Source organism: Fringilla coelebs (assembly GCF_963513975.1).
Source record: "Fringilla coelebs genome assembly, chromosome: 24".
NCBI classification, from domain to species: Eukaryota; Metazoa; Chordata; class Aves; order Passeriformes; family Fringillidae; genus Fringilla; species Fringilla coelebs.
The window spans coordinates 4,471,724-4,499,720 of NC_140050.1; the positions used below are offsets into that span (position 1 = coordinate 4,471,724).

The window sequence follows — 27,997 nt, forward strand, 5'->3', positions numbered from 1 at the left end:
TTCTCTCCTTTCGTAGCCCTCGAAAGAGCTTTCTACTATAAACACCGCATCTTTCAAGCTGCGTCTCGTCCCGCAGCTGAAGCCCTGAGCTGCACAGGTCGGGACTGCTGTAAACCTGCGGGATTGGGGCAAAGCCAAGATCAAGCCGCTGCCCCGGCCAAACGCCGGGACCCCTTGGAGCTCTCTGAGCCCCCGCTGCCCGCACAGGGATCGGGGCCCCGGCCGCGGCCCCGGAGAGGGGGTGCCGGTGCTCGGGAGCTCGCTAGGGCCGGGGGGAGCGGAGGCAGGGGCCGGCGGGCGCGCTGACAGCCCGGTCTCTTACCGGACTCCCCGGGGAGCCGCCGGTTCCCTCTCGGTCCCGGGAGCCGCCGCCACAGCAACAGGAAACGCCCCCGTGTCCCGGAAGGAAAAATGGGAATGAGGGTGCGCCTGCGCGCCGCGGCAGGGCCGGGCAGGGTCCCGGCCCCTGTGGGACCGCGCAGGGACAGCCTGGGGCCGTGCCTTCCCCTCAGGGAGCGCGCACGGACACCATTAGCCCGCGCTTTCCCTCAGGGAGAGCACCGGCAGCCCGCAGGTTCCTCTCAGGGAGGGCACACGGACACCCTCAAGCCGTGTTTTCCTCTTAGGAAGGGGACAGGGACACCCTTAGCCCCTGTTTTCCTCTCAGAGAGGGCACACGGACATGTTTAATCTTGCACTTTACCCACAAGGAAGACGCTGGCCATCCACATTCCGCTCTTACCCCTCAGGGAGGCCATGAGCATCCTTAGCCCACAAGCCTCTCTCAAGGAGGGGACACAGACATCTGTGTTTTCCCCTCGGGGTGCCATGAGCACCCGCAGCCCGTGCCTGCTCCCCACAGAGAGCACACGGCCACCTTTAGCCTGCTCCTTCCCTCGGGAAGAGCACACGCAGCCCTGACCCATGCTTTCCCCTCAGGGAGGGCACATGGCCACCCTTAGCCTGCATTTTCCTTCGTATCCTTCGGTAAGGATACGACTACACACAGCCTCTGCTTTTTGTGAGGGAGGGCATTCCTCAGGGTGGAGCGGGGCCCTGCATGCCATCCTTTGACGCCCTAGTTCCCCTCATGGAGGAGACAGCCATTCCAGCTGCTCCTGCTCCTCCGGGATGGCAGAGTCTCTCACAGCTCTTCCTTTCCACTCAGGGAGGGCACATGTCTCCCATGACCTGCCCTTTTCCCTCAGACAGGGCACGCAGTCCTTCCAGCCCTGTGCTTTCCATCAGGGGAAGCAGAGCCACCCACAAGCCTCACTTTCCTTCAGCTAGAGCCCATGGCCATCCAGCGCCTGCTCCTTTCTCCTGCAGGGAGGGCACGGGGCCCCAACACACATCTCCCTCACAGAGGGCATGAGCATCCTCAGCCTGTGCTTCATCCTCAGGGAGGGCACACGACCATGCACTGCCTGCTCCTTCCTCCTGCAGGGCCAGCATGGCCACCCATAGCCTGCACTTTTCCTCAAGAAGGGCACAGGGCCCCCAGCCTGCATGTCCCCCTCAGGGACACCATGAGCATCCTCAACCTTCACTTTCCTCTCAGGGAGGACACACAGCTGCCCAGAAGCCATGCCTTCTCTGAGGGAAACACATGCCTCCCCCCAGCCCACGTTTTCCCCTCAGGGAAGGCACATGGCCACCATTAGCCCAAACTTTCCCCTCAGGGAGGGCACATGGTTCCTCCCAGACTAAGGAGGCCCCTAACGGATGGGATGTGGCACCCCAGTGACACCTTCAGCATGGCACTTCATATGTTTTTGCACATTGCCTGCGACTTGAAATACATAATTTGTTATTAAAAGCCCAGTGGGATTTGCCATGCCAGCGTGCTGGAGTGTTTATGAACACCCTGCCAAGGCAAGGCTGCAGTGCCCGGAGGGTTGGCAGGTGCTGGCTTCCCTATCTGCCTCTCAACAGCCAGTGCCTGCCCAGGCCTTTGTCAGTGACCCCTGCATAGACAAATGACGACAGGAAAGGGGAATTATCTTCCCTAACAGGAGATCCATGCACTGACTCATAGAACTAGACTGCATGCTGGAAAAAACACCTTTTCCCTGATACCAATAAGGTTTGATGTACTAGCACGGGGCTGCTAGAATACTCAGCACAGGCAGGAAAACTGGGAAGAGCTCACCACCCAACTTCCCCTCCCAATATCACTTGGAGGATTTAAAATACCAATCGAAAGTTTGTCATATTTTAAATCACACATATCCTACTTGCCTGTTGAGCTTGAAAACACAATATACACGATTACAAAACAAACTTCCCTCCCAAAATCCATCCTGCAGCTTTCCCCATGCTGCTTTGAAAGAACCTGCCACTTTTTGGGCTGGAGATATGATGAAATCCTGCCATGGGGCCAATGTGATCTCTGGTTTCCACCCTGCCACCTGTTTAATCGATTTTATTTTTATCTTCATCTCATAGTTGCAAGCTTTTCCAAAATGTTCCCTTTTGTGCTGCTTCTCTACAGGACTGAGTACACTGCAGTCCCAGTTGTTTATTGGGGCCTGTCACCACTACAGAGAAATTATCATTACACAAAGCAGTTTGGGAGTAAACAGCTGGCTGTCACTTGGTGACTGATTAATCCTTGGGCACTTCAGACTTCGTGCTTTGCTGTAATATAAAAGTAAAGCATTGCAGATTGCCCAACTGCAGCTGTCATGGAGAGAACGTGCTGTGCTTGTGCAGCCTCAGGGCATTGCCACAAAATCAGTGCAAAATCTGGCACAGCAGCCAGCTCCAAGACTCTGTAGCTCAGAGCTAAGGTTTGGATTGCAAAGAAGAGAAGGGTACCAGCTGTCTAATCTCGTGTAATTTTGTAATAGCAAAAGATTTCTTGCTGAATGTGTCTCAGGTTGATTACTGTCCTTATGCATTTGTCAGCCCGAGTGTACAAGATCTTGAGGTTTTATCAGGGAATGGAAGGAGCAGCATTTGGAGATGTTCCAGATCAAGGTACTACTGCCCAGAAAGAAAAAGAAAGTGAAAAGCAGAAAAGGAGAAGCACTGAGAAGAGGATGTACTTTGGTTTCCTTTCCTAAGTCCTCTGGAGCTGGCTGAGCCAGCTGTGTGTCAGTACATTCAGCTCAGTCAGTGTTTCTTCTGCAACCAGCGCTGCAGCCGCTTTCACATTTGCTTCAGATCCTGCTCCATTGGCTCAGAACCACCCTAACCCACGGCCCGACCGCCGCAGCCGCTCTGGTTTTGCCTCTGTTTATTTGGACTCCTGTCAGTAACAGTTTATTCCAAGTGGGACTCCCAGTCCATTTATCACTGTCATCATGTTACAGCAGCCAAACCTCCTTTTTCCCCCCAAAACAGAAGATTTTTGGCAGCTGTGCCTCTCTACGGAAATGCAAAGTTCCAGGTTGTCTGCTGCTTTTCAGATTTCTCAGGACTCTGTGTGGGCTGTGAACAGAAATTTCAGGATAGAAAATCAAGTGATTCCTCCTTACCATAAGCGAAAACTATCTTTCACCTATTAGCTTATTGGTACTGCATTGGGAATCCAAAAGCAAAACCCTGCAGACACAAGTGCCAAGTGAAAGGTGAATTTCACCCCAAATTTCAGGTCTAAACCAAAAGCTATTCTGGCCTCTCCTTGGTCATGGGGGGAGGATGTTTGCCAGACAAACTGCAGAAATCTGTGTCCTCTCCCTTTCTCGTTGTGAGAAAGGAAATGGTTTTCCAAACCTCTTTCACAATGCGCCTTAAATAAATCCTGGACACCAGTTGTTACAGCAACCAGTTAGAGATCAGCCAGTGCACTGAAGCAGCCAGCAAGGGTCAGCCTAGGACAGGTGGACAGTCTAGCACAGCCTGTATTGTTCAGGAAGATTCATTAAACTGAGCACCTTCTCTTAAAGAAGAGGAGTTTGTCTGACGCCTTCCAGTTTGGTCTCAGCTATATGTTTCCTTGGAAGAGGATGGTCAATCTGTCACCCCTGTGGGGGCCTGGGCTCTGTCTTTCCCATGAACTAATAGAGATTGATTCTCAGCTAAAGATGTAAAGTCCCACCTCCACCTCAGTGCTCAAGCTGAAGGGAAGCAATCCTCCTTCCATCTGTATTCCACAGCATATCCCTGGCTCGCCTCCATGGCACAGCCTGCTTGGAGAGCTCTCCTCCTTGTCAGGGCTTCCCTGGGACTCGTCTAACTCTTGTTGCATAAACTCTGGAAGCGTGTTTATAACAGAGGATTAATTTAGGCACAGAACCTTCTCCACCCGTGATAGCAAAGGCTCAAGAGGAGCTTTCTCATTTCCAGGTGAACAATAAACCTCAGGACTCACAGCTTATAGTTTACGTAATGGCAGAGTTTGGGTGGCCACTGTTGTTGAGATCCCTGTGACTGCAATCATTCCTCTTTGTTTTTCATCCCTACCAGGCTCCTAACTGCACACCTGTGAGCTGCAGAAGCTCTTCTGAATTGCTACTCTCAACACACAGCACAGCCTTCTTCTCCCCTGGGAGACTCTGCGTGTGTGGGGTGAGGATAGAGGGAGGAATCAGTGGGAGAGAAATGAGTTACCATGTACCAGGCTATCCGAGCTGCCCACTTCCTTCACAGCTCACACACGTTTCTAGCAGAACAATGGTTTTTTGTTCTGATTTAAATGCAGAATTCCTTCTACTGTTAGTATCTCTAATAGGAAGAGCTCTCACTCCTCCAGCTCATCCCAGACATGGAAGTCACTGGACCTTTTGTGTCTACTGGACAGTGAAAAGATCTCAGGCTTGCAATCATTCTCCCATCCTTCCTCCCCCTTCAGCTTATCCCTTGCTTTAAGCACAGCTTTTCCTGTTTTCCACGAGCCCGTTTTGCCTTGGACCACGTGGTGGTGCTGCAGTTAAAAATACCACAGAGACAACAACAGCAACAGCAGCACCTGACCAGCGATGGGCCGAGGGCTGGCCGGGGGCCAAGGCGCGGGGATGGTCAAATGTGAGTCCACGAGGAGAAAACAAGAGGCGCTGCCAATACCCTCACATCCTGGCAGCAGCCACGGCTCAGGTTGAGCCTGACAGAGCTGCTCACACTTCTGAAAGTAGGCCTGCTGCTCTGGCTTCCCGGTGGCCACGGAGCTTGCTGTCCCAGAGCTCTGTCACGGACTATTCAGGAGACCACACACTGCTCCGAGCTGCAGTAACGGGAGCTGCTGATATCAACTACCAGCTCAGCAGCAGCTCGCAAAGGTTTCAGCTCAGCATCATCCAAATATAGGCGCTCTCAGGCCATCAGCTGTCACACCACAAGTCCCAGCCCATCTCTCACCACAGACAGGCCATTAATTTTAACAGACATCTCAGAACTTTGCCCGATTGTTCAGCCTCAGTTCAAGCCACTGCAAAGGGAACATTACAAAACAAACTGTACTGCTCTGCAGCCTGGGCAGCCAAGAGCCAAAGGAGATGTCACAGAGTCGCAAACACAAACCAGTGCCTCAGCCACCTCGGAGTTTTTCTCCTGAACGTTCACAAGACAGAACACAGATTCCTTATGGAAGGGCTGGAAAACAAGGTGAAAGTTGCCATAACTCATGTACAGTCCCTGTGTATTTATGATGGACAAGCCATGCTGAGCCACACTTTCATTTCAACAGCTAGCTCCAACTCCAGGTCACAAATCTCCATAGGGTTGTCCAGAGGAGAATCACTCACACTAAATGCCCTCAGAGTTCCCAAGACCATACAGAGCATGGCTCCATGCTCATGGGTATCAACGGCTGTCTGTTTATTCCCAGTTAAGGTATTTTTAAAACAGCATGCAGGACTGCAAACAGAGCCTCTGGCTGGGAGATTCCTCACACTGGAATGACAAGGCACAACTCTGCCTCCTCCCATTAAATTTCTGTTCTCTAAATGTCTGCAAAATTCTTATTCAGCTCCCTTCTTCCTTTTTGCTGTGATGCCTGAAAAATGTTCACGAATAGCCAGCTCTGTGCGCCTTTTCAGTTTCCCTCCAGCTGCTCTGAAGGGAAAACATATTTCTCACCACATATGTCCGAGGGCAATCAGTCCCTTTATGCCCCAGAAAGGTTTTACTGACCTTAAGAGCCTCTGAGAGAGCAAGCATTGCTTGAGGGTACAGGGTGGAGAAAGAGTGCAATCCTTTCATTTCCAGAAAATTTTCTCTGCCCACAGACAATCCCTTGGGAATTAAAACATTCTTCAGTGCCCTGAGTACTTGCCCCAAAGAGGAAGGACAGGATTTGTCAGCCAAAGCCATGCCACAGTGGATGCAATGGGAGCACAGAGGCCTATGCATGCTGGCACTACTTACAGCTGAAAAGCACCAGTCTCACCCATGCCCATCCTGGGAGACAACATTTGACTTTTTGTTAGTTAATAAAATTTTGGATGCACTAGAAATCCCTGGTCCCATGCAAAGGGCAGATGCTGAGCTGAGACATCACTGTGGCTGTGAAAAACAGCCTAAAAGATCCAGCTACACTCAGGCAGCTGGGATATTTGTTCAGGCAAAGCAGAACTTCATGATAAAAAAAATTAGTAAAAGAAAAGTTGACTTAGAACCCTCCTTGGGGGAAAGGGGCAGGAAATGGTCAAGTGGCCAAAGAAAAGGAGGATAAATTATTGCCAGGCAGGATTCAGAGATCGTTTAGACTGTTTGGAGGAACAGCCAAGCCAGGCCAAGCAGAGTGTTGGGGTAGAGTCGAGGCAGGCAGAGAAGTGAAGCAATCCAGGGGGAGCACAGCCTGGGCTGGAGGCCAGGCAGGGAGCGCAGGCTGGGGCAGAGCCAGGCAGTGACAGCCATACTCACTCAGGCACTGCAGACCACTTTTATTCCCAAGAGGTTTGGCACACAGTGAGCAGCTGGTGCAACTGGAGAAAACCCCTGGCACAAGCTGGTGCCCATTGATATCTTTACACCTCTCTTTTGTCTCCTTTGTCTCTTTCTCCTTGGGCTGCTCTTTGTTCTTACCCTGGAAGGAGAGAAGAACACAGCTCAGTCACAGGCCTTGCACTGCCCACCTGTTCCTTTCCCCACTGGAACAAATGGGCAGAGAGCTGGTGGGCAGTGGGATGGCAGTGCTTTTCCCAAATGCCTTCCCAAGGCTCGGGCCAGTCCCTCTAGTCTAAGTCCATTTGTGATGAAGGGCAGGACACACATGCAGGCTCCTCCTGCCACGAACAGTGATCCAGCCAAGGCACTCTTCTTGCTGTGCCAGGGCAGCATAAGAGCATCCCTGGAGCAAGGAGATTTGGAATTCAGGGATCACTCAGTCCCACACATTGCTACTGCTTTAGGGGTCACAGTGCATCTGCTGGCCAAAATAGAGGCCTCAGCCATCCCAAAGCAACCCAGCTAGCTGTTCCCTAGGGTCAGATCCCCTTTTCTACTTGAAGAATTTAACAATTCCTTCCACAAATTCAAAGTCTTTCTCTCACCTTATCCTTCTGCCAGGATCCAGTGACTCGGCTCCGCAGGGAGCTCAGACGTCGCATCACTTTTGTGCCTTTCTCTGCTTTATCACTCTTCCCACTGTCCTCATTTCTGGAAGGAGACCAAAATACCTTAAAAAGGGGGAAATTCACTGATCAAGCCCAGCTTAGGGAGATTACTGATGAAGTTCATTGAAGCATTACTTTAGGACCCCAAGTGTGAGCTTTCCATCTCCTGGAGGATCTGGTTTGGCATCAGCCAGTTATTAATGAGACACTTTGCAAATAAGGAGCTGAATTTTCAAGATATGTGTACAGGTTTTGTTCAGTGCCACACTCCTGGCTGAACCCCTGCAGATACCAGTGTCCTGCACACAGGATTAGCAGGGCAGTAGAGCTTAGATGGACAGGACTCGAAATCAGTCTGCTGTCAGAACACAAAGTGTGTGTCACCCACTGTCTCACTTACTCATTAGACAGGAACTCAAACCAAGTGAGGTTCTGCTGGGAAGAATCGCTGCCTTCTTGCACAGAAGCTCTCTGCTTCACCCTGGGAAGGGAAAAGGCATCAGACACAGCAAAGAACTCAAGAGCAGAACTTCTGGGTCAACTGAAACTCTTATTTTCTGGACGGGGCAGTAACATTTTTAGATTTACTGAGGAGGTACATAAAATGCCCCCTTTCCTTGCAATTCTACCGTGGTTTCACTGAAATAAATCAGTGAATCTGGTATCCTGGGTATTTGCCCCACAAGGGACCAAATGTCCTTTTCCAGGTGTGTCTTAGGCAAACCTGTGACCTCCCCACACATCCCTGTCCCAGACACATTTACCCATGGTAATGCTTCAGCTCCTGAAGTACCTTCTGGACAATTAGCCTAAAAGAAAAGCAAGGGATTAGAAAATATCCTTGTACAGACATTCTGCACCCCACAAAGCCTCAGGTGCTGGTTTATGACCAACTGCTCAGCTGTGGCCCAGCAGAGTGGGATCTCCTTTGCTGTTGCATCTCAGATACACTCAAAAATCTCCCTCATCTCAAACCAGCCAGGACTGAAAATACCTACACTTGGTCTGGGGACACGTGGTCCTTCTCCAGCATCTCCAGGGCAGGGGGTTCAACACCTGGAACACAAAATGCTCTCAGCAGGGATCCTGGTTTGCCTTTGCAGAGCACCACCTTGCAATCTATGCAACTGGATCCTGTTAATTGTGCTGGTCTCCCACTCTGCCTTGATTGGTGAGGAGGAAATGCCAGGAGCAGTTAGGAAAGGAGACTCTGCTCTACATTTCTGTGAGGGAAGTGAAGGCTAGATCACTTTTCTGTGTTACTCCTCCCCTCCCCAGTCTGTATATTTGCTGCTGAGGGTCCTGCTTGTGGTAGGGGAGGAGCTGGTACCACCCCAGAGCCCTTCCCCATGACAGCCAGCCTCCCCTCCACTTCTCAGGCTATGAAATCACCACATTTTTCTCCAGGGCAATCCTCACAGGTGGGACTTGAATAGGGAGTGACCAATGCACTGGCCACAGGGAGGTTATGTAGCAATGTGTCACTGAGGATGGGCATGTCTGAGCTGAGACTGTGCTGCTGGCCAGGGCCAGACTCAGAACCAGCTTAGCTTTGTATTTCAGGAACTCCTGGGACCATGCGGAAGGGAAAGCAGAGGCTGTCTATACTTCCAGAGGCTACAGCTCCAGTTTTTTATCTTCTTAATCACACCTTAAAGCCATTTATTTAATGGCATAAAGTCTATACCAACCTTCCACAGCTGGAAGAGAAGTGTTGAAACTGTGAGGTATCTGGGGGGAGGCAATGGTCTCACAGGCTGATGGGACAGACTTGGACCTCAGTCTCTTCCCGTTGTTGACGCATTTCTGGAGAAGTAAAAAGCCACAGCAATCTTTGGTGCTTTCTGCACCAAGGGAGCCTCCATCACAGCTGATTCCTCGCCTTTTCCCTCTTGTTTTGTCAGAGTTATGATTCAGGAGACCATTAGGCCCAGCTGTTTGATGGCTTCAGGAAGGCTGGAGCAAGTGACACTTGTGCCTGAAACCTTCTTAGGCACTTTTCACTTTTATTGGACATGTAGCACCGTGATGCAATTGTCCTTTTAATATTAATTGAATCTAAAGGTATTGCCCAGAGCAAAGCAGTGTTTAAGGGGTGTGTGTGGGTGTGGGTGTGTGGTGCTGCTGTCTTCAACTACCTGACAGAGGATTAGAGAGAAAATAGGGCCAGGCTCTTCTTAGAGCTGCAGTGACAGAAAAAGAGGCAACAGGCACAAGGGAAGGGAAATTCCAGCTAAATATATGGGAAAAGAGGGCTGTAGTACAGGCAGCTCCCAGGGCCTTTATCCCTCAAGATGGGGCAGTTTATCTGAAAAAGCCCATCCTTGCTGAGATTCCTGCAGACCTCCTGGTTCCAGGCTGGCATGGAAGGAATCCAGCCTGCATCTGACACCTGTGTGTGCTGCTTTTCTGCACCCTCAGCTTGCCCTGCTGCCCCTGTGCCCAGCCCTCCACACTCACCATCTCCTGCAAGCTGGGGCTGGCCACGAGGTCTGGGTGCAGCGGCTCTATCTCCACTTTGATCACTGTGCCACCCCGGCTGCTGCTCCAGGCTCCCCGCTCCCCTTTGGGCAGATGAAGGGACACACGAGGCTGGAGGTAGGACTGGCTCCTCTTCTCCACATCGTCCTGCTCTGGATCACTGCCCAGCTCTGTGACATCCAGGCTGAACCTAATCAGGGGGCAGGAAGAAGCCTCAGAGCAGACCTGAGCAGACCTGACACACTGTGCCTGGCATGGCACAGCCCCTGCAATGTCCCTGGCTGGGTGGTCCTAACAACCTCGTGCAGCTGGGACAAGGAGGCTCCCCACAGCAGGCATGAGGGAAAGGAAATGACTGGAAGTGTCAGCCTGGACACCAAGTCCTGAGCCTGTTAAAAACAGATTCTCTGGCTGCCACCAGTGAGTCCCCAGCTCCCTGGTCACCCGGGATGTTTAGTGCTGTACTGCTCACACTGATCCCTTAGCAACCCCTGAGACTGTGCAGCCACCCTGGCAGTAGCCTGTCCTGCCAGCCCCAGAGCTGCTGCCCTGTCAGCTGCCATCCAGGAAAGTCCCTCTGGGCATTTAGAAGTGGCAGATGATGTTTATCACATCACCACTGTGGTATCATGCCATAAATCCTGCTCCCACCAGGGCCCAGATTTGAGGAAGGAAGAAGTTTTTTTCTAGGAAATGAGGAGTGGGCCAGCTCCCCCAGTGCCTCACAGTGTCCTGCACACCAAGTGCTGTTGCAGTGACAACAAGGAAGCAAAATAATGGGTAAAGCTCAGTGGAAAATCTTAGTCTCTGCATGAGTTCTGTCTGCAGATCACTGTCACTTCATTCCTGCTGCCACAGGCAGGCTTCAGGAAGTGTTTGCTTAGGGAACAGTGGGGTGTATTCCCCTTCCCTGGCCTCCTGCTCACACATGCTTCATCACCCAGAGAGGAGACAGAACGTGTCCCTGACACCGACAGCCACTCTGTGCCACCGTTACTCATGTGCTTGTTACAGCATAAACTGTGAATGATCCATGGCACATGGCACAACAATAGGTCTGAGAACCAAAGTCTGAGCTTGATAAAGGACTGCCAAGATTTCAAGCTGAGATAATTTTAGGGTACCGTATAAGGAGGAGAGATAAAAATAGTCCTTGCTGGCTTGCACCTAAATCCCAGTCAGCTGGGAGATCAATACATTTGTCAGCAGAGAAAGCATTCCTGGAGGAACCTGGAGCTCAAGGCATTCATGTGGCAGGAGCAGAGGATGGCAGGAATGCCAGACCTGCCTCTACTCCCAGCCAGGGCTGGGCACCATGCTACAAACACAACCTCCTGTGCAGCCACGTGGAGGGCAGAGGGCTGGAGCACAGCACAGTGCCTGCAGGCACAGGCCCCTCCAATCCAACGCACAGACAAGAAGAAAAAGGATTTGACAGAGCTCTCTTAATCCTTCTTTGATGGGAAAAATTCCCTTTGAGCCAGAGGATGAAGGTCATCGGGGCAAATGATGCTGTTCAAGATTCCCTCCAGACAGAAAAGAGGGATCCTCTTCTCAGCCCCAACACCAAGAAAAGAGTGTCTTCCTACTTCCAAGGAGACATTAAAGCCTCTTGCTGCCCTAGCCCTTCCTCTTCCACATCCCACCCATCATGAGCAGTGGGTGTCCAGCTGCTCTGGCAGATGCTGACAGGTGAGGGAAACCACCCAGCAGCATCTGGAGCTGTGAGCAGTGTGGTGCTCAGCCTCCCGCCTCCCCTGCATCGTGCCCATCAAATACCACTCACAGTCCTGCCATACCTGCGCCTGCAGTCCACGGGTGACACAGGGCTCTCCCAGCTGTGCCTCCGGGAGGTGGACATCGATCTCACCAGCGTGGGGAAGGAATCCTGGGCCTCTTGGAGGTCCAGCTCGTTGTCTGCCTCTGCAGGATGCTCAGAAGTGCTGGTACCATCCTCTGGCATGGCTGCACAGGAGCACAGGTGGCCTTTGTTCAGAAAACGACAGTCAGCCTCGCCATAACGTACTGAGCAGGAAACGGGATTGGAAAAAGCAACATCCACAGACAGTTTGCTCAGAGCCCTTGGTCTCTCTTCCAATGAGTGAAGGGCAGACACAGTCTGGGATCCTTGTTCTGGCTGTGCTGCCATGTCTGATGCTGTTTTGGCCGACGGCAGGCTCAGGAGTCCCAGATCTTTGTAATACTCTGTGCCGTGGAGAGCGGAGTCTGAGAGGAGATCCTCTGTGCTGCTGTGCAAGTCTGCTGCTGGCACATCCAGCTCTGTGGAAGACGAGTCCTCCTGCAAAGGCAGCACAAATCCTCTGAGAGCCTCACACCAACCCTGCAAAGGGGACACATCCCGTGCAGAAACTGGGGTACAGAACAGAGCTGAGCCAGACTTCCAAGTCACCCTCCCCTGCTGTCCCTCACAGCAACATAACCTTGTATTCCTTGACAATCTGGATCAGTACCACTTTCCCCCACCACAAACCCCTGTGGTTATGGTGCTGACCACCCAGTTTGCTGCCCCTGGTCTCTTCCTTGCACAGTAGTAGCAGCAGGAAAGAGGACACTTGCCTTCTCTTCAGCCATGCTGGTGCAGAAGGAATCATCCTCAGCGATCAGGGATGGGAGGAAGCTTTTGGGGGTGGGATACTCCAAGGCAGGGCTGTGGTGGTCAGTGAATTCCCGTAAGCACGGCTTGCAGTCAGACCCTGCAAGACAGAGAAGGTCTCAGCTGGTAACCAGACATCTGTTAGGGATGGCAAACCTGCTGCACACCCACAGGTGACATCAGGCAGCCCTAAAATGCTCCACGTGCCCTCTTGCTCCTTCCCAGACAGGCAGTGCCCAGCAATCTCCAGATCACAGCAGCCTTGATTGTGTAGGAACCTGTTGTAGGGATTTCCTGCCAGCAGAAACCTCATCCCTCTACAGAAACTTCATCCCTGCAGCATGTGCAAGGGGACAGACCAGGCTTGCACTGTCCCAGCCAGACCCTCATAGGGTGTCCTATGCTGCAGAGGCTTTTTCCACTGTAAAAGAATTAAGCACATTTTGATGTCCGTTATTGACATTATGGACCTTTGAATCAGAAATCTAGGAATAAAAATACTGATGGTTTTATGTTCATCCATAAGGAATAAAGGACTCCTGGGTGGGTGGGTAGTAAAGGATACTGGGTGGCAAATTGGTGGCTCCAGACAACACTGAATATGCAGAGCAAGATCAGAAGCACATAATTCTCCTGGTTCTGGATCACTCCTCTGGATTTTCCCCAGGCAGGAGTGTGAACCTGAGTGTCCATATTCCATCTGATAACTCACTGAGAAACCAAGGTCTGGATGTGTTTGTGGTACAATGGATGGTCCAGCTGACTGAAGCACATTCCTGTGGAGCGAGACACACTGTAAACCTTAGCCACTGAACCATTGCATTACTCATGGAGGCTTTTTATTCCTTCGAGACACACACAGCTGAGGCAAAAGGCTGAGGCAAGGGGAAAAAAGCCAGGCTGTTGGCTGAAGCACTGTGGTGGATCTCTGAAGATGCAGAGAACAACAGCAATAGACTGTAAGCAGCCGTATCTATCCAATGGGAAAAACCAGCAGGAAACTGCTAGAAACCCATCACACTCCAGGAAAATCAAGCATAAAAACATTAATGTAAGGAGGACATTGTTAGAAAACGCACTTTTGGAAGGCTTGCATCCTGCTGTGGATTATAAAGCTGCACAATTCAGCCAGGAATTGCATGGTGCCAACTAAAAAAAGGCAGCAAACGTGAGGGAGAGTTTGGAGTTTTGTTCCTTGGATCCCACTGTGCACTGCAGATGCCAGATTTTCTGTTTTAAGGAGCATTTGGTGTGTTCAAATGTGTGTGATGGTTTCAAGTGAAGGACTATAAATAATATAGAAAGAAAACACTTCTGAAGGCACTACTTTAATTAAGGGGTTTCGAGCTACAAGATCAGGGAAAATTTGAAACAGGCTTTCTAGCAAGGCTGTAAAATTTACTTCACACGACATTTTTAATGAATAGACTAATTCTTGCCCAGGATATCCCTGAGCTGCATCTGCAACTGGCAGAGATTTAGTGAGCCATTAAACATCACCTTTTGCTTTCTTCAGTGCACCTGGATTCAGCTTGCAATCTAAAATCAGTATTTTAAAGTGAACACACCCTTGAACCAGCACAGATTTTGGCATGATCTTGTAGGAAACAGCAGCCAAAGCTCTCAGCGGGCAGTGAAAACCACTGAAGCCACCCCCAAACAGGCTGGGATGATGGCTAGGGTGGAATGGACCCACGGGGAGAAACCAAGAGGTGGGGAACATCCCAGGGAGGCCAGGACAGAGGGTGCTTCCTCTCATACAAATCCAAGGAAGGAAGAAAAAGGAGATTCCCTGCTCTCGCCATCCTTTCAGCAGTGAACTACCCACAGGGAGAAGCAAAGCCCTGGGAGGCAGCAGGAGCTGACAAGGGCTGTGGCCTGACAGAGGCCAGAGCCCTGGACTGAAGGTTTAACTAAAACAAGGAGTTTTTTCCTCCCAAGCAGTGTCCAGCCATCCCGCCAAGGCTACTCTGGGCCTGCACCAAGCTCCATGCAGCCCTAAAGTGGATCCCTGGAACAGAGTCAGCTCCTCAGAGGCCTGGAAAATATTCCCTGAGCTCTGCCTGTGCCATGCAGGGCTCAGGATTTGGCCAAGGCATAGGCTGCAGTCAACAGACCCGGTCCAGACCCACCAAAGGACTTAAATCCTGCTCGGAGGCTTCAGACACTTGGTTCAACACGCGATAAATCAGAGGCGCCGCGAGCCCGGGGTCGGGGCAGCGGCGCGCCCGTGGGGACACCATTTTAGGCAATGTGTGAGCACCAGCCACGGCACTGCTGGGCTCCCTCTTCAGAGGCTGGGCTGGCACCGTGCATGGCCAAGGGGATGATGGAGGAGCTCATGGGGAAAAATGCCTTCAGGCATCGGGTTGTGGGATGGTGGGTGAGGAGGTTTGAGCATGGAGCACACGTAGGAAGGAGGCAGGGCTGGGGGCTGTGAACATCCCCATATCAATGATCAAGGTGGTCGCCAATGTGTCAGCAAGTGTGGCAAACTCAGGAGCACCTTGAGTCTCTTGTACTCTGCCCTTGAGTCTGTCTGGAAGGACCCAGGCTCCAGCATGGTGGCAAGGGGACAGGAAATCTTGGCCCCCCAAGCTCTGGCAGACAGCAGCAGTCACCTTTCCTCAGCTGAAGCTGGAGATGGGATAACAAAATGACACTTTCAAGAACAAATGCTGTTTGCTTTAGGAGAACATTAAGCAGATTAGGTATTGCAGTTGCTTAATTCGTCTCTGGCTGGAAACCATAAAAGGTTATTGCTGCAGGGAGCAGCCTCCTCAGAGGAATTCCCAGGGCAGAGCTGGAGAGGAAGCATCGCTTGCTGGGCTGGGATGGTTCCTGCACTTTGCCAGAGCTTCCCACGGGTGAAACATGATGACTCTGGGCTGCTGTGTGGGGAGGAAGGAAGCAGTGACAGGCATCCACGGCATGTGACAGTCTGGGATGGTCTCAGGGGGTTTGGTGCTGTGGGGACAGCAGGATCAGCTGGCTGCGCTGCTCTGGCTCAAGGAAGAAGGCTTCATGCTGTTCTAACCGTGCCCTTGGCCACAGGGATCCCAACAGAGAATTTAATAATTCCAATTCAGACCTCTGCTCAAACCCTCCCTCCTGTAGCTGGCTGTGCTGATTTCCCTCAGACAGGCTGGTCACTGGAGCTGCACCTGCAAGTGTCACAGCAGGTGACAGCACCAGAGCAGCCAGCACTGGAACAAGCCCTGCCAGGAGTGTCCCATCCTCACCTGCCTGTCCCTTGGCTTGGTGCAGGATGCTGCATGTCCCCGAGTGACCCTGGAGCCGGCTGGCGCTGGGAGGGGACACGTTGGAGGAAAACATGGATGTGAGCTCTGGCCACACCAGTCACATCCTCCAACATCAAACACTGTCTGCATTCCCACTGGGGAAAGACCACACCAAACACGGCAGGACAAAGGCACTGGGCAGTTCTGCTCCATGAAACAATCCCAGGAGGAAGGAAAGATGAGAATATCTGGGCATTTCCCAGCAGTCAGGGATAGAGACTGTTGGGAAACCATGGAGAGCATCGCAGACATGAAATAAAAATTATTCCATCTTCCCCTGACCCACCCCTGCCCTCCTGGCCCTGCACCAGCTGCCCTTCACGTATCTTGTTGCAGGGTGTGCAGAGCTATAGGGAAAAACCTCTGGAAAGCAAGTGCTGAACTCCCTGTGGCAAGATGGGCTGAAGTGCAGCCCCTTGCCTGGGGTGGGCCCCTCCTGGCCAGCCCTGGCAGCAGTGGGGATTGGCTCTGGGCAGGAGCAGGGGAAGATAAGCTGTCCCACACTGTAACACACTGTACAGAGCCACTGCCTTATCACCACACTGCTGGGGCCAGGCTCTTGGGCATGGAGGGCAGAGGAGCAGGGGGCTGGGACAGTTCCCTGCTGTCTCTCAGCTGAAGGGTCTCAGCAGGCTGAGGGGGTTTGCAGCCCCTCTGATTCCCTCCAGGTCACTGTGCAGGTTCCTGCAGCGGCTCCAGGGGGTACTGAGGGAAGGGCCCACATGAACTAGCGAGTGCCACACTGCAGAATATCAGTGTGGGAGAAGGGCTGAGCGAGACCTGAGCATTTTGTGCCCAGGCACAAGCCCCAACAGGACAAACTGCTCTGCAAGCACCTGCTGAGGGGAGCTGGCTGCACCCAGGCCCTCTGCAAAGCAGTCAGTGCTTGGGAGCATGGTGAGGCTGATTCATTTGTTAGTGAAATCAGCCCACCTGAGTCTTCCCAGCCAGCCCATAACCCCCAGGGAAGGCATGGCTGGAGTGGGGTACCCAGCTGGGGCTTGGGGCTCACCACACATCAGAGCCTGCAGGACCCACTGTGTCCGGCTCTGAATTAACCTTCCCCCAACTGTTCCGTTTGGATCTTGGTCTCCTGCACATCCACACCAGAAGAGAACTGGGAGTGGGTGGGGAATAATGAAGGAGAAAGAGGAGCAGGAGGTCTGATGCTGCAGGTAAAGGTACCCAAAAGCATCAGCCTGAAGGCAGTGTTTGCTCACAAGGACACAAGTGTCTGGCTCTTCCAGGACTGCAAATGTCCTGCTTTCTGGGGCTCTCACTTCCCTCTTTCCAAGTCACGGCACCACATTCAGAAATGAGGCCAGTTGACACAGTTGCTGCCATTTCCCACCCCTGCTGGACACAGTGAAGCCCAGCCAGGGCCACCCAAACCGTCAGGGCTCTGGACACTGGGGCTCTGCTTGTCAGCCCTTGCTGAAAGACTGAAGGAATCTTTTCCCCCACATCTGCTCAAACACCAGACTCTGGCCAGGCAGCATGCAGAGACAGCTGTCTGCAAGCACCGGGACATCCAGCTCACTGCCAGCCACGAAACAAACTTATTACAAAACCAAAAGGCTGATATTTAACCCATTACCCAGCTCCTGGAGGCAATTATGTGCCTTGTAAAGAAGATTAAATGGAAGGAAAAGTGTTAATCACCACTTAAGGCAGTGTCCCATGCAGGAAGAAGCAGGGGGCACCTCAAAACAAGCTCTGCCCGGCCCCTGGGGTTCTTTGGTACCTGCTCAGTCCAGGACAAGCTGTCCCTGCCACAGCCCAGCTCCCTCCACACGCTCAGCCCCCTGTCCCCACAGGCCATTACCTCTCTTAAAGGACCATTTCTTCTTCCAGCGCTTGGAAAACGATGGCCAGGAGTGGTTGAGCAGCGAGTCTGACATTTGGGAGCCCTGTGCAAGGTCCAGCCCCGAGCAGGAGACGCCGGCGCGGAGCACGGCAGAGCTCAGCGCGCTCTAAGGCAGCGCTGCAGGCTGCAGCCCAGGGGCTGCCAAGGGGGGAGTGGAGAAGCCAAGTGTTTTGTCAGAAGTATCAGCTGATGGAAGCTGTAGCCAGAGAGACATTCCTGGTCCCTGGCATTCCCACCTGTGTGGCAGGTCAGTGACTTCCTGCAGCTGGGCCTGGGGATTAGTGGCCTCGGAGCACACACAGCCCCTGAGTGCTGCTCCAGGCTTGCAGACAGAAACAGAAAACAAGCTGTTAACACACCATAGCCCTTCTGCCAAAACCTCCCTGCTCCATTCATGGCTGTGAGCATGACAGACACTTTGTGAGCACTTTCAGGCACCTCTCACCTGGCTAAGAGTCACCTTCACCTTCAGTGAAGGGTCAGAGTTGATACTGACAAAGCTTGGTGTCTTAACAAGACATATACGAAGGCTCACTATTTGCACTTTTTTCTCATTTTCAAGTGCTGTGGCAGAGCCTCTGCAAGAAACTGCAAGACACCCTGTCCATCCTCAACATCAGCATCATTCTGCTGCTCGAAGCAAGTCCCAGGCACCTGGCAAGGGCATTTCTCTAAGCCCTCCTCAGCTTTTCCACACAGGGAGGAAGGTGGGACCAATCTCAAACTGCCCCAAGAGACCCAACTCCCTACCCTCATAACCACTTCTCCCAGTTGGCACCAGCCCCACAGCTCAGACAGGCTCCAAACTTTGCTCCCAACCCCTCAATTAGGCTGCAGAAGCCAGGTTTTACCCCAGTGCAGATGCTGGGCTCTGGAGTCGGACCAAAACTCCTCCCTGCAGTTCAGCTGATGCCTGTGGCCTTGTTGAGCAGAGCCCAGCCAGTTTGGGAATGACCACAGGTACCTCCACAGCTTGGAGCCCAGGTTGGGCTGGTGATGCCCAGAAGCAGGTATCAAAAAGCATTTTTCTTGCCTGGCCACAAACCCCAAAGTGTCACCTGCCCAGTACAGCCCTGTCTACATCCCCTCTGCTTCCACCTTCTTGATAATACTGGGGACCAGCCCTGGAGTGGACAGTCCAGAGTGGAATTTGGGAGTCCTGGGCATGGACCCCTCTTGAGCATAGCCCAAACCCAGCTGTGGGCAGTGCCAGGGTGTCTTTGCAGACATTCAGCTGTGGCACAGCAGCAGCAGGAGCCAAGAGCAGCACCCAAAGGGTGCCCAGCCAGCCCAGAGCCCACCATGATGGCACATGGGGGTTAAATCCTGACCTCATCTCCTCCTCTTCACTCACAGCAGAGCAAAACCCTGTGCAGGCTGAGCCTCCCCAGCCCATGTTTTGCATTGAAGCTCGTGCAGGAGGGAGGCTGCACCAAACCCAGCCCGGGACTTTTGGCTTCCCGACAAGCTGCTTCCTCACAAGGCCTTGAGGAAGGTGAGTGACAACCCCGCTGTGGTGGGATGGAGCTTGTGCAGAGAACCACTTACCCTGAGGGCTGGAGGCATCTCCGTGGCGGGTTCCTCGTGCACCATGCGCACATCTGACAGCCGTGGCTTCTTCTCCAGCTGCTGGAGCAGAGCGAGAAGCGGAGCCTCACGGGGGAAGCAGCGGCCATGAGGGCGGTTTGCTCACGGGGGCCGCTGGCTCAGCCCTCTCACCGCTTCCCCTTTCCGACGGCACAAACAAACCCACCTCTCCCATGCTGCACTTCCCACCGCCGGGCCCCGGTGCTGCTCGCTCCCACGCTCACGGGGCTCTGGGCTCTGGAAGGGTCCAGCAAAGCCACCAGGAGGGCTGTGGACCCTGAGGCAGCCGGTGCAGGGACCCTGGCAGCCCTGAAGTCACGATGGCTGCGAGGAGCAGCTCTTGAGGCAACAGCTTCCTGTTCCCTTCGGGGAAAAACCGCTGTGTGTGCCCAGAAAACCCCACACACCCAGCCCAGCCCGTGGGCTCCTTGCACCATGGCTTGTTAGCCTCCTACACAGCGCTCCTCTTAACGAGTCCTTGGTCTTTGCTGTCATGGTTTGACCTTGTGGAGCAACAGGGACCACAAAGCCCGGCAGGTCTGTCTTATGCAGGGTGAGGTGATGCACAGCACAGAAATGCCTGTACTGACCATATTCACCTGTACAGGAGAGAGACAAAGGCTTCAGCTCCAAGGCAGTGCCCCTGCCCTGCTCTTGGCCAGCAGACAGAGCCCTTGGCATGTCCAGGCTCGGGTTTGTTGGCACAGCCATTCCCTCCTTCCCAACAAGCCCCATGGGCTGAGGCACACACGCTCCTCATCCTGGAGCCCCGAGCACTCATCAGCCCCAGCCAAACCCTAATCAGAACAAGAACCACTCACACTCCAATTACTCAGAGACCGCAGCTTTGGCAGCACTTGGAATAGCAATTACCCTGTGCTCCAGGAAACCACAAGAGCAAAGAGGAATTAAGGTTTAATTTCTCTGAAGTCCACAAGAGCTCGATGAGCATCAGAGATCAGGGCAGCTCCTAAACACCAGGCAGCTGCTCTGGCTGATGGGATGGTGAGTTGTCCTTGGCTCAAACAAGGACAAGCTCTTTCCCTTCTGCCACGTGTCTGACACAGCTTGGGGGGTGCCAAAGCTGAGCTGTGCAGGCAGCCTGGAAGAGTGATGAGGGATAATGGCACGAGGACAGTCTGAGCCTCAGCAGCCTCCCCACAGCATCCCAGAGAGCCCAGTGGGAAGCAAACCTCCCGGGACTGCAAGTTCAAGTTTTGTGGCTTTGTTTATTTTTGCATTTTAGGATCCCCAGAGAACAAGCCCGTGCCAGAAGAAACAACTCAGAAACATCTTAAAAGACCAGTTTGTTTATGATCATTCTCACAGTGAGAATTCTGAAAAAAATGGCACTGGTGGGGCCTTAAGTGCCGTGTCCAGTTCTGGGTTTCTCACTGGAGAAAGACACGGAAGGGCTGGAGAGTGTCCAGAGCAGGGAACAGAGCTGGGGAAGGGCTCTAGATTCAGTCCTGTGAGGGAGTTGGGAAAGGGGCTCAGCATGGAGAAAAAGATGCTCGAGGGGATCTTCAGGCTCTGCACAACTCCCTGACAGGAGAGGGCAGCCCTCACCTCGCTGGTGCAGCCCACCAGGAGGGAAATCTTGGCTCTGGTGAAACAAAACCAGGTTTAAGTTAGAAACACCCCCAGAGGGGGCTGGGCAGGACAGGAGGCTCCTGGTGCACACCCGGTTACAGCAGCTCTACCACAGGACAGGGTGGGGCTGATCCTCTGCCTTTGATGCTTTAAAACCAGTGAGGCAATGAGGAGTCTGCTCCCTCCGAGGAGGGAACACCTACTCTATGCCCAGGAAATAACAAATTACATCACAGAGCCACAGCTCTTGGTGCTCCAGAAGGAATCCTGGCACCAAAGTTCACCCGATGGCATCAGAGGCATCACCCCAGAGCCTCGAGGTGAGCTCCACTGGCTTCACACTACAAGCCTACAGTTGGTTGAGCTGTGGGTTTTCTTTCCTTAGCACCATTTATTTTGCAACTTATTCCAAGGTACAAATTTACTGCTTTCTCCACAGCAAAGCAGCCTTCAGTGCTGCACAGACAGCAGACACAAAATGAACAGTTATTCTTGGATAATTTATTCAGAATTTTAATATAAACAGTTAATTGTTCAATATTCCGACACACAGCAAAGATTTCTTTTACTATTCAAAGATTTTCTGTACATGTCACTGCTTGGCTCTTAGATATGAAAACATTGAAAAAATAAATCAAGGGGGAAAGTTTTTCTCTTTTTTCTTCCTTTTTTAAAAAAAAACCATGGCACATTTGATCCTTTATTTCAAACAAGAGGTATCTGCAGTACTATTTGTATTCTGGAACCTTAGATATGCAGAGGGAAAGGTGGGAGCAGCAAGAATGAACTGGGAAAAAAAATAAAAACCCCAAGACTTCACAGAACATCACCTAACATGTAACTGAAACCATCTGTGGTTTATTTAAGTGAAGCAGAGAGCATTTTCTTTGGGGTGTGTTGGATGAAACTGATGTCCAGTTCCCCCATCCATGAGGGTCCTCAAATACAAACCAGTTTTGATACCCCAAGAATAAAATCATTCCCCTAACTAAAGCAAAAGCTAATGCTTTTCCTGCTCAAACAACACTCTACCTCTGCAGATTTAGAAGTGGCCTTTCTAAAATTCTCCATCAGTTTTCATGGGACTCAATTAAGGGAAAAGACTTGGAAGTGGGGCGGTGGAAGTGTTGGAATGCTGCTGAGAGAGTCTGGATTTACAGAGCTTTGGTGTTGATTCCAACTCAGAGCTCTCAGGTAAAGAGCCATCAGCTCAAGATTTACTGGTGCTGCTGGGACTGACCAGGGGATGGGGCTCAGCTAACAGCCCACATTTAACCTCCACTGATGGCTCCTCTTTAGCTGCCAGAACTATTCGAGGTGCTCCCAGCTACCAGACCCTGCTCCCAAGAGCTCCTTCTGGGCTGAGAAAGGAAACTATTTAACACCACCAGCTGGAACACTGGAGTGGGAACAAAATCACTACCAGGAACAGAATTTCTGGCTGATTGCAAATCTGTTGGCAAAAAAGTAACAACACCATAGGAGTTAATACTAACTTTATTATACAATATTTAAAAAGTCATTTCTCTACCTGCCCCCTTACAGCTTGCATTGTGCTGCAGTGAATTCGCCCAAACTGCAAGAATAAGTGCTTCCTTCAGAGAAGGACAAGTAAATTCATTTTAAAAAGAAATACACATTTAATGACAGCAGATTTGCTAAAAATGGTTAACTTTAGAGTTGCTTTTCAACAGTCAGGTTCCTCCAAAAGTCAGCTGGATGATTGGCTTCACTCTTGTGATGCTCCTAACGAGGCTGAACACGTCAAGGCTTTACACTGACACTCACGGACAGAATCCAAGCAGAGGGAACACAGAGCCAAGCAGAAGGTAATAAAAAGGCCAAATTCCATTAAGTTCATACAAATACCAAACTAATCTTACGTTGAATTTCACGAAGTAACTATTTCTTGATTCCAACCCATTCAGCAGTTCCTTTCCCTGACCACAGGACACTCCGAGGGGCGGCGGCTCTTTGGGCAGGGCCGGGGTTCCTGCGAGCCCCCGGCTCCGAGAGGATCACGGGGTTCATCTGCAGTTCTGAGCTCCCTCCAGGCTCTGAGCCCATCCCACACAGGAGCACCTGGCACAGCCTTGACAGTAAGGTTTTATGGCACAAAGATATTTCACGTTCTGGCTTGTAAAACAAGGTTCCAGTCTTGGTAGCAGGAAGGGCCCATGACACCTCAGGGTCCGTCTTCGTGTCACAGTGGTTTTGAGAGGGAACTCGACTGCCTCCCTCCATCCCTCCTCTAAAGCAGAGGCTCAGCACCCTTCTCCCTCCTGTCATTTCCTATTTGCCTTCAGCACAGTCAGCTCAGTAACACAAGAAGCGACTTTTGAAATTTTTTTTTTCCAAAGAGATACCAACACTATAGCCAACAGACTAAAATCAAGCAAAGTGTCCCATCACTATAATACAAATTTAGGAGGAAAGATATAACCTGCCCATAAATTAAGAGTACCCTTTAGCAACCTAAAAGCAGCCTCTTCATACCCACACAGCTGCTTTACCATCATCGCTGCAGCGTGGTCTAGTTCCCATCACCTTTCCCAACCCAGTGCTGGCACATAGTTTATGTCTGAGCTCTTCTATTTTATAACACAATAGAGTATTTACAAGCAGCCAAGACAGACACGTTCCTAACCCAGCAGCCAAGCTTTGCAGTGCTGTGCTGGCCTGCCAGAGAAGTTCCAGATTGGCAAGAGCCGTTCAGGAAGTGGCAATTGAGTTTAATGTGGAAACCTTTCTGAGAAACCTCTCCAGCCTTGCACTTCAGACGTTTTCTCAGTGAAAGCTCAGCAGAGCTCAGCTTCTTGCTCCTCCTGATTCACCAGAGTGAATTTCTGGCTATGTGGTGGTGTCAGACTGTGCCCAGGAGGCTCTAGCTGCTCCCGGACAGGCTGAGGGGTCTGTCCTGCTGCCACGTGCTGCGAGCGGGGCATTCTCTGCCCACAGAGGGCAGGAGCCAACCCTCCAACAAATATTAATGCAAGGAAAGAAAGAGCTTCCCACAGCTGGCTGCCCTCTTCCAGCCATCCCACCTGCTCTCCTGCACCAGTGTTTGGTTCCTCCTAAGCAGCAGCAGGAGCAGCAAGTGTGGTGCTTCCACTGCAGCTGGGGAATTCTGCCCCATAAGGATGTGGCTGGAGCAAAGCACAGCAGGTCCCCCAAGGAAGGCTCAGCACAGCACCCCTGCCCAGGCTGGGGGCCCTGGCAGCACCCAGAGGTTGCAATAGCACTTGAGTCTCCACTTGCAGGAATTCTCTGAGCAGGAATTGGCGAGATCCGAGTGAGGCATTTGGGCATCCCTGGGACGAGGATCTTCCAGCAGCAGAGACCAAAGTGTCGGCTCTGAGCCAAGGAAGGATTTTCTAGCAGTGAGAGCTGGGCTTTGCGGGTGATGTTCATTTATTCTTCCTAATTCTACAGCTGAATGTGATCTGTAGCAGCCACGAGCAGCAACCACTAGTGTTATTTGTTTTACAGAGGAGAAACACGATACCCTCCCCACTGGTACCACACGCCTTCCCTCCCCCTGGGCACAAGGTAGGAAGGATGAGTAACCTTCACACAGTGCTGGCTACAAACAACTGCTCCGTTTGGTGCAGGTGAAGGTGACACTGAGCCATGGGAGGGGACTGCCTGTCCATGGAGCAGCACACACTCTCTGGCTCAGCCATCCGAGTGTTCAAACCATGTGTACTCACAGGGCCAACCAGTATCAACCACGGGGAAAAGCCAGACCAATACAAGGTTCCAATGTTCCTTCAGGTAAAAGTTCTTCTATTCCCACAGTTATGATCACTGCCTTTGGAAATGGTATCAAAGCAAGGGTGTGCTGGGAAAGGTTTGTTTCAGGAGGTCACTGGCAGGCCCTTGGGTCACCTGTGCACAGTGAGAAGAGAAGTGACCAAGCCACCCCAATGCAACCCCAACAGCAAAGGCTGGTCCCAGTCCCTGCTCCACGCTGGCACATGCTGATCCAGGAGGAAGCAGCCTGCTCCTTTTAGGTCATGAGTTCACTAAAGTCCAAACATTTAAATGGATCTTTTGTTCTTTTTTTTTTTTTTTTTTTTTTTTTTTTTAAATCACAACAGAACTAAGGGATGAGATCTGATCCAAATTTGTAAATGGGTTCATTGGCCACTACTGTTCAGATTAGGGATCAACAGTGATGGGCCATTCTCCTTCCCATTCCCTTCATGAATGGTCCCTGGTATTGGAATCAGCTGATACTGATTTTCCCTGATCCACAATAGGTCCAGACCAGAATATTTAAACAGGTTTAGAGGTGTGTAGTATTAAAAAATATCCTTAAGAAACACTGAGGTAGACTGCACCAGAACAGGACAAAAATAATCCCACCACATCCACCTGCCAAGATTTTGCGGATACAAATTTACATGTTCCGTGTGTTTAAGAAAACTAATTGTTTGTTGCTTTTTTTTTACAGTGTTTTATATATTAAAATAAATAAAAAATTCTAATAAGAAAAACTTCTCTTCCTTAGAAAAGTGTGAGAATATGTCTTCTTTCCTGCAGTGTAGTATAGAGCTGCTAAACAGCTACAACTTTGTAAAGCAGAAGAAATGTAAACGAGGCCTTTTGAAATCCAAAGGTTCTCACCCATGTCTGGACTGTGTTTTCCACCCAAATTTGTGGAGCAACCTGTACCCTCCACCTGGGCCAAACCCATCAGCCTCCAGCAGCAAAGGGCCCAACAGCTCCTGGTGCTGCCCAGTCTGTTGTCCCCCCTTTTACGACTCTGGAAGTGCTGTTTTGGCCAGAAGCAGCTGGGGGCAGAGGTTCCCAGCACCAGCTGCATCCCCAGGTGAGGGCTCAGAGAGCTCTTCCCTACGGACTGCAGCCCCTCTGCCTCGCTCACAGCAGCAGCTGGAGGCACTGCCCAGCCCAGCGTTCTGCCCTCCCGAGCCAGGGCACCTCGCTTTCTCCTGGCAGAGAGCACAAAACACATCCTGGACTTCTCCAGGAGGAGAAGTGAAGGACTGAGCATCTCTCCCTGCTGTTCAAGCACCTCCTGCATGCCACGGGCCTGTGACATCCATCATCTTCTTTCCCTGCTCCTGTCACCTCCATGCTACCAGCCCCAGTAGAGTTTCACCATTATTCTTCAACATCAGCTCCGTCTTTGCGAACAGCAGCACGACAAAGCACAGTCCCGACGGCGAGCGCTGACATGGCAGGAGTTCTGCAGTGGGAATCTTGGGGAACACAACAAGGCTGGAGGCCTGGGAGCAGCAGAGAGGCAGCAAACCACAGTCACCTCCGGCGTGCAGAGCCCAGAGCTTTGTGCTTCTCCCCTTCAGCATCCGTTCCTCAGCTCCAGCTCGTGCTCGTCCTCTCTCGCCGGCTGCATCTGCGGCACGGAAGGCAAAGCGAGGGACACGGGGGCAGAGGAGGAGCAGGACTCGAGGCCAGGATGTTCTGTGTCCTTCAGCTCCCAACACCCAAGATGGGGCTTTGACTGGAGCCAGCTGACTGTGTTGTATAAGTCATGAAACTATTACAAAGCCTTGTCAAGTATGAACTGAACATGTGCTTCATCGCTCCTGCAAGGCTAAAATTAGTTCATTCTGAAATCTTTGGACCACTTTAAGACCAAACAATCCCCCAAAAACTCTCCCCGCCCCAAAAGGATCATAAACAGTCAATAATTTATATGAAGTTAAAATTTAAACTAAAGACATCTTTAAATATGTTACAACAAACAATATATATACTCAATGCTGTAAGGACAGAAAACTCCGTGTCTCAGGTCAGGGGACTCCTACTTCGTTTGGTCTTGAAAGTACCCACAAATCTCAGAGTTCTGCTCATTTAGCTCCCAGCACGTTTTCCTCATTTGTTAATGAGAGAAAACCTGCTCTCAAGAGTCCTCAGTATAAAAATAATCTGTTTAGGATACAGTCCCTCCAGGGAAATGGGGAAAAAAGATAAGTACACACTTCCAAGAAGAGGAAAGCTCCTGTGAGAACAGAGAATCATAGAGTATGCTGAGTTGGAAAGGACCCACCAGGGTCATCAAATCCAACTCCTGGCCCTGTGCAGGACACCCCGAGAACCCCACCATGTGCCTGAAAGCGCTGTAAGTTGTGTACAAAACCAGAAGTGTCTCTTTTGCTATAGGGCACACCCCACATGTTGATACTGCACACACGCACACACACGCCCACACACGCACCCCGGGGCTTTCACCCCTTGAAAACAAAGTATGAAAGCAGCAGCTATTGGTCAATCTGAGGATCTGACTGATGTGCTGAATCCTTCAGCTGTAGTGGAGAGGCTGCCTGAAAGCCTGGAATTCTACTGGAAATCTCTTGTTCCGCGCTGCTGGGCTGGAGCTCAGGCACCAGAGAACTTCACGTCTTCTGCTGGCAAACGCGGATGCTTCTCCTTCAGTTGAACTCACACGGTCACTTCCTGTTGTGAAACCATGGTTACAGAAGGGACAGCAGCCATGGAAACCTCTTCCATTTATGTTCACAGATAAGTCCACTGACAACCAGTCAACTTGGCAAAAAAAAAAAAAAAAAAAAAATTAATCGTAAGATGATTAAAAATCTGAAGAGTTTGTAGATGTGTTTCATACACTGTGGCAGCAATAACAAGAGTCCTGAGATTTGTGGAGGGGGGAAAAAAGCAGACACAACCCTTGGGCCAAACAGGAAGTGTTAGGAAGGACTTGACCTGGGCATGGAGAGAATCCGCCCGTTTTTCTTGCCACCGTTCATGTGAGTGTAAGGGATGTGCTCCTCGTAGTTGCCCTTGAGGGCCATGGAGGGTCCATTGTCCCTCCCCAGCGTTTTGTCCCTCTGGGAGTACGAGGAGGGGTCGAGGGGAATGCTCTCCATGTTCTCGAAGTCCATCTCGTACTCCTCTGTCTCCAGAGGTTTGTTCTCCTCGCTGTAGAAGAAGGAGACCTCGTGGAAGCTGGGGTGCAAGTCCTCCTTCAGCATCTCGATGATCTCAATGAAGGTGGGGCGCATCTTGGGGTTGTACTGCCAGCACATCTGCATCAGGCTGTGCCTGC

At 51.6% G+C, this 27,997-nt stretch overlaps 2 protein-coding genes across 3 annotated transcripts in view; both read right to left on the reverse strand.

Annotated features, from left to right (window-relative positions):
* The window catches only part of ARHGEF18 (Rho/Rac guanine nucleotide exchange factor 18), a 48,443-nt gene extending 30,595 nt beyond the window's left edge, over window positions 1–17,848 (reverse strand). For both annotated transcript variants that reach the window (XM_084221325.1, XM_084221324.1), the window contains exons 1-10: window positions 17,722–17,848; window positions 12,558–12,694; window positions 11,780–12,279; window positions 9,960–10,170; window positions 9,191–9,305; window positions 8,498–8,555; window positions 8,264–8,308; window positions 7,900–7,980; window positions 7,437–7,542; window positions 6,808–6,970 (exon numbers count right to left, since the gene is read on the reverse strand). In XM_084221325.1, the coding sequence (XP_084077451.1) occupies window positions 6,808–6,970; window positions 7,437–7,542; window positions 7,900–7,980; window positions 8,264–8,308; window positions 8,498–8,555; window positions 9,191–9,305; window positions 9,960–10,170; window positions 11,780–12,279; window positions 12,558–12,694; window positions 17,722–17,797 (1,492 nt within the window). In that variant the 5' untranslated portion in view covers window positions 17,798–17,848. The remainder of the gene's footprint in view (window positions 1–6,807; window positions 6,971–7,436; window positions 7,543–7,899; window positions 7,981–8,263; window positions 8,309–8,497; window positions 8,556–9,190; window positions 9,306–9,959; window positions 10,171–11,779; window positions 12,280–12,557; window positions 12,695–17,721) is intronic.
* A 4,574-nt stretch (window positions 17,849–22,422) lies between these two features.
* INSR (insulin receptor) overlaps window positions 22,423–27,997 on the reverse strand; it is a 60,123-nt gene continuing 54,548 nt past the window's right edge. The window contains 1 exon segment of the mRNA XM_084221351.1: window positions 22,423–27,993. Coding sequence (XP_084077477.1) covers window positions 27,639–27,993 — 355 coding nt within the window. The 3' untranslated portion in view covers window positions 22,423–27,638.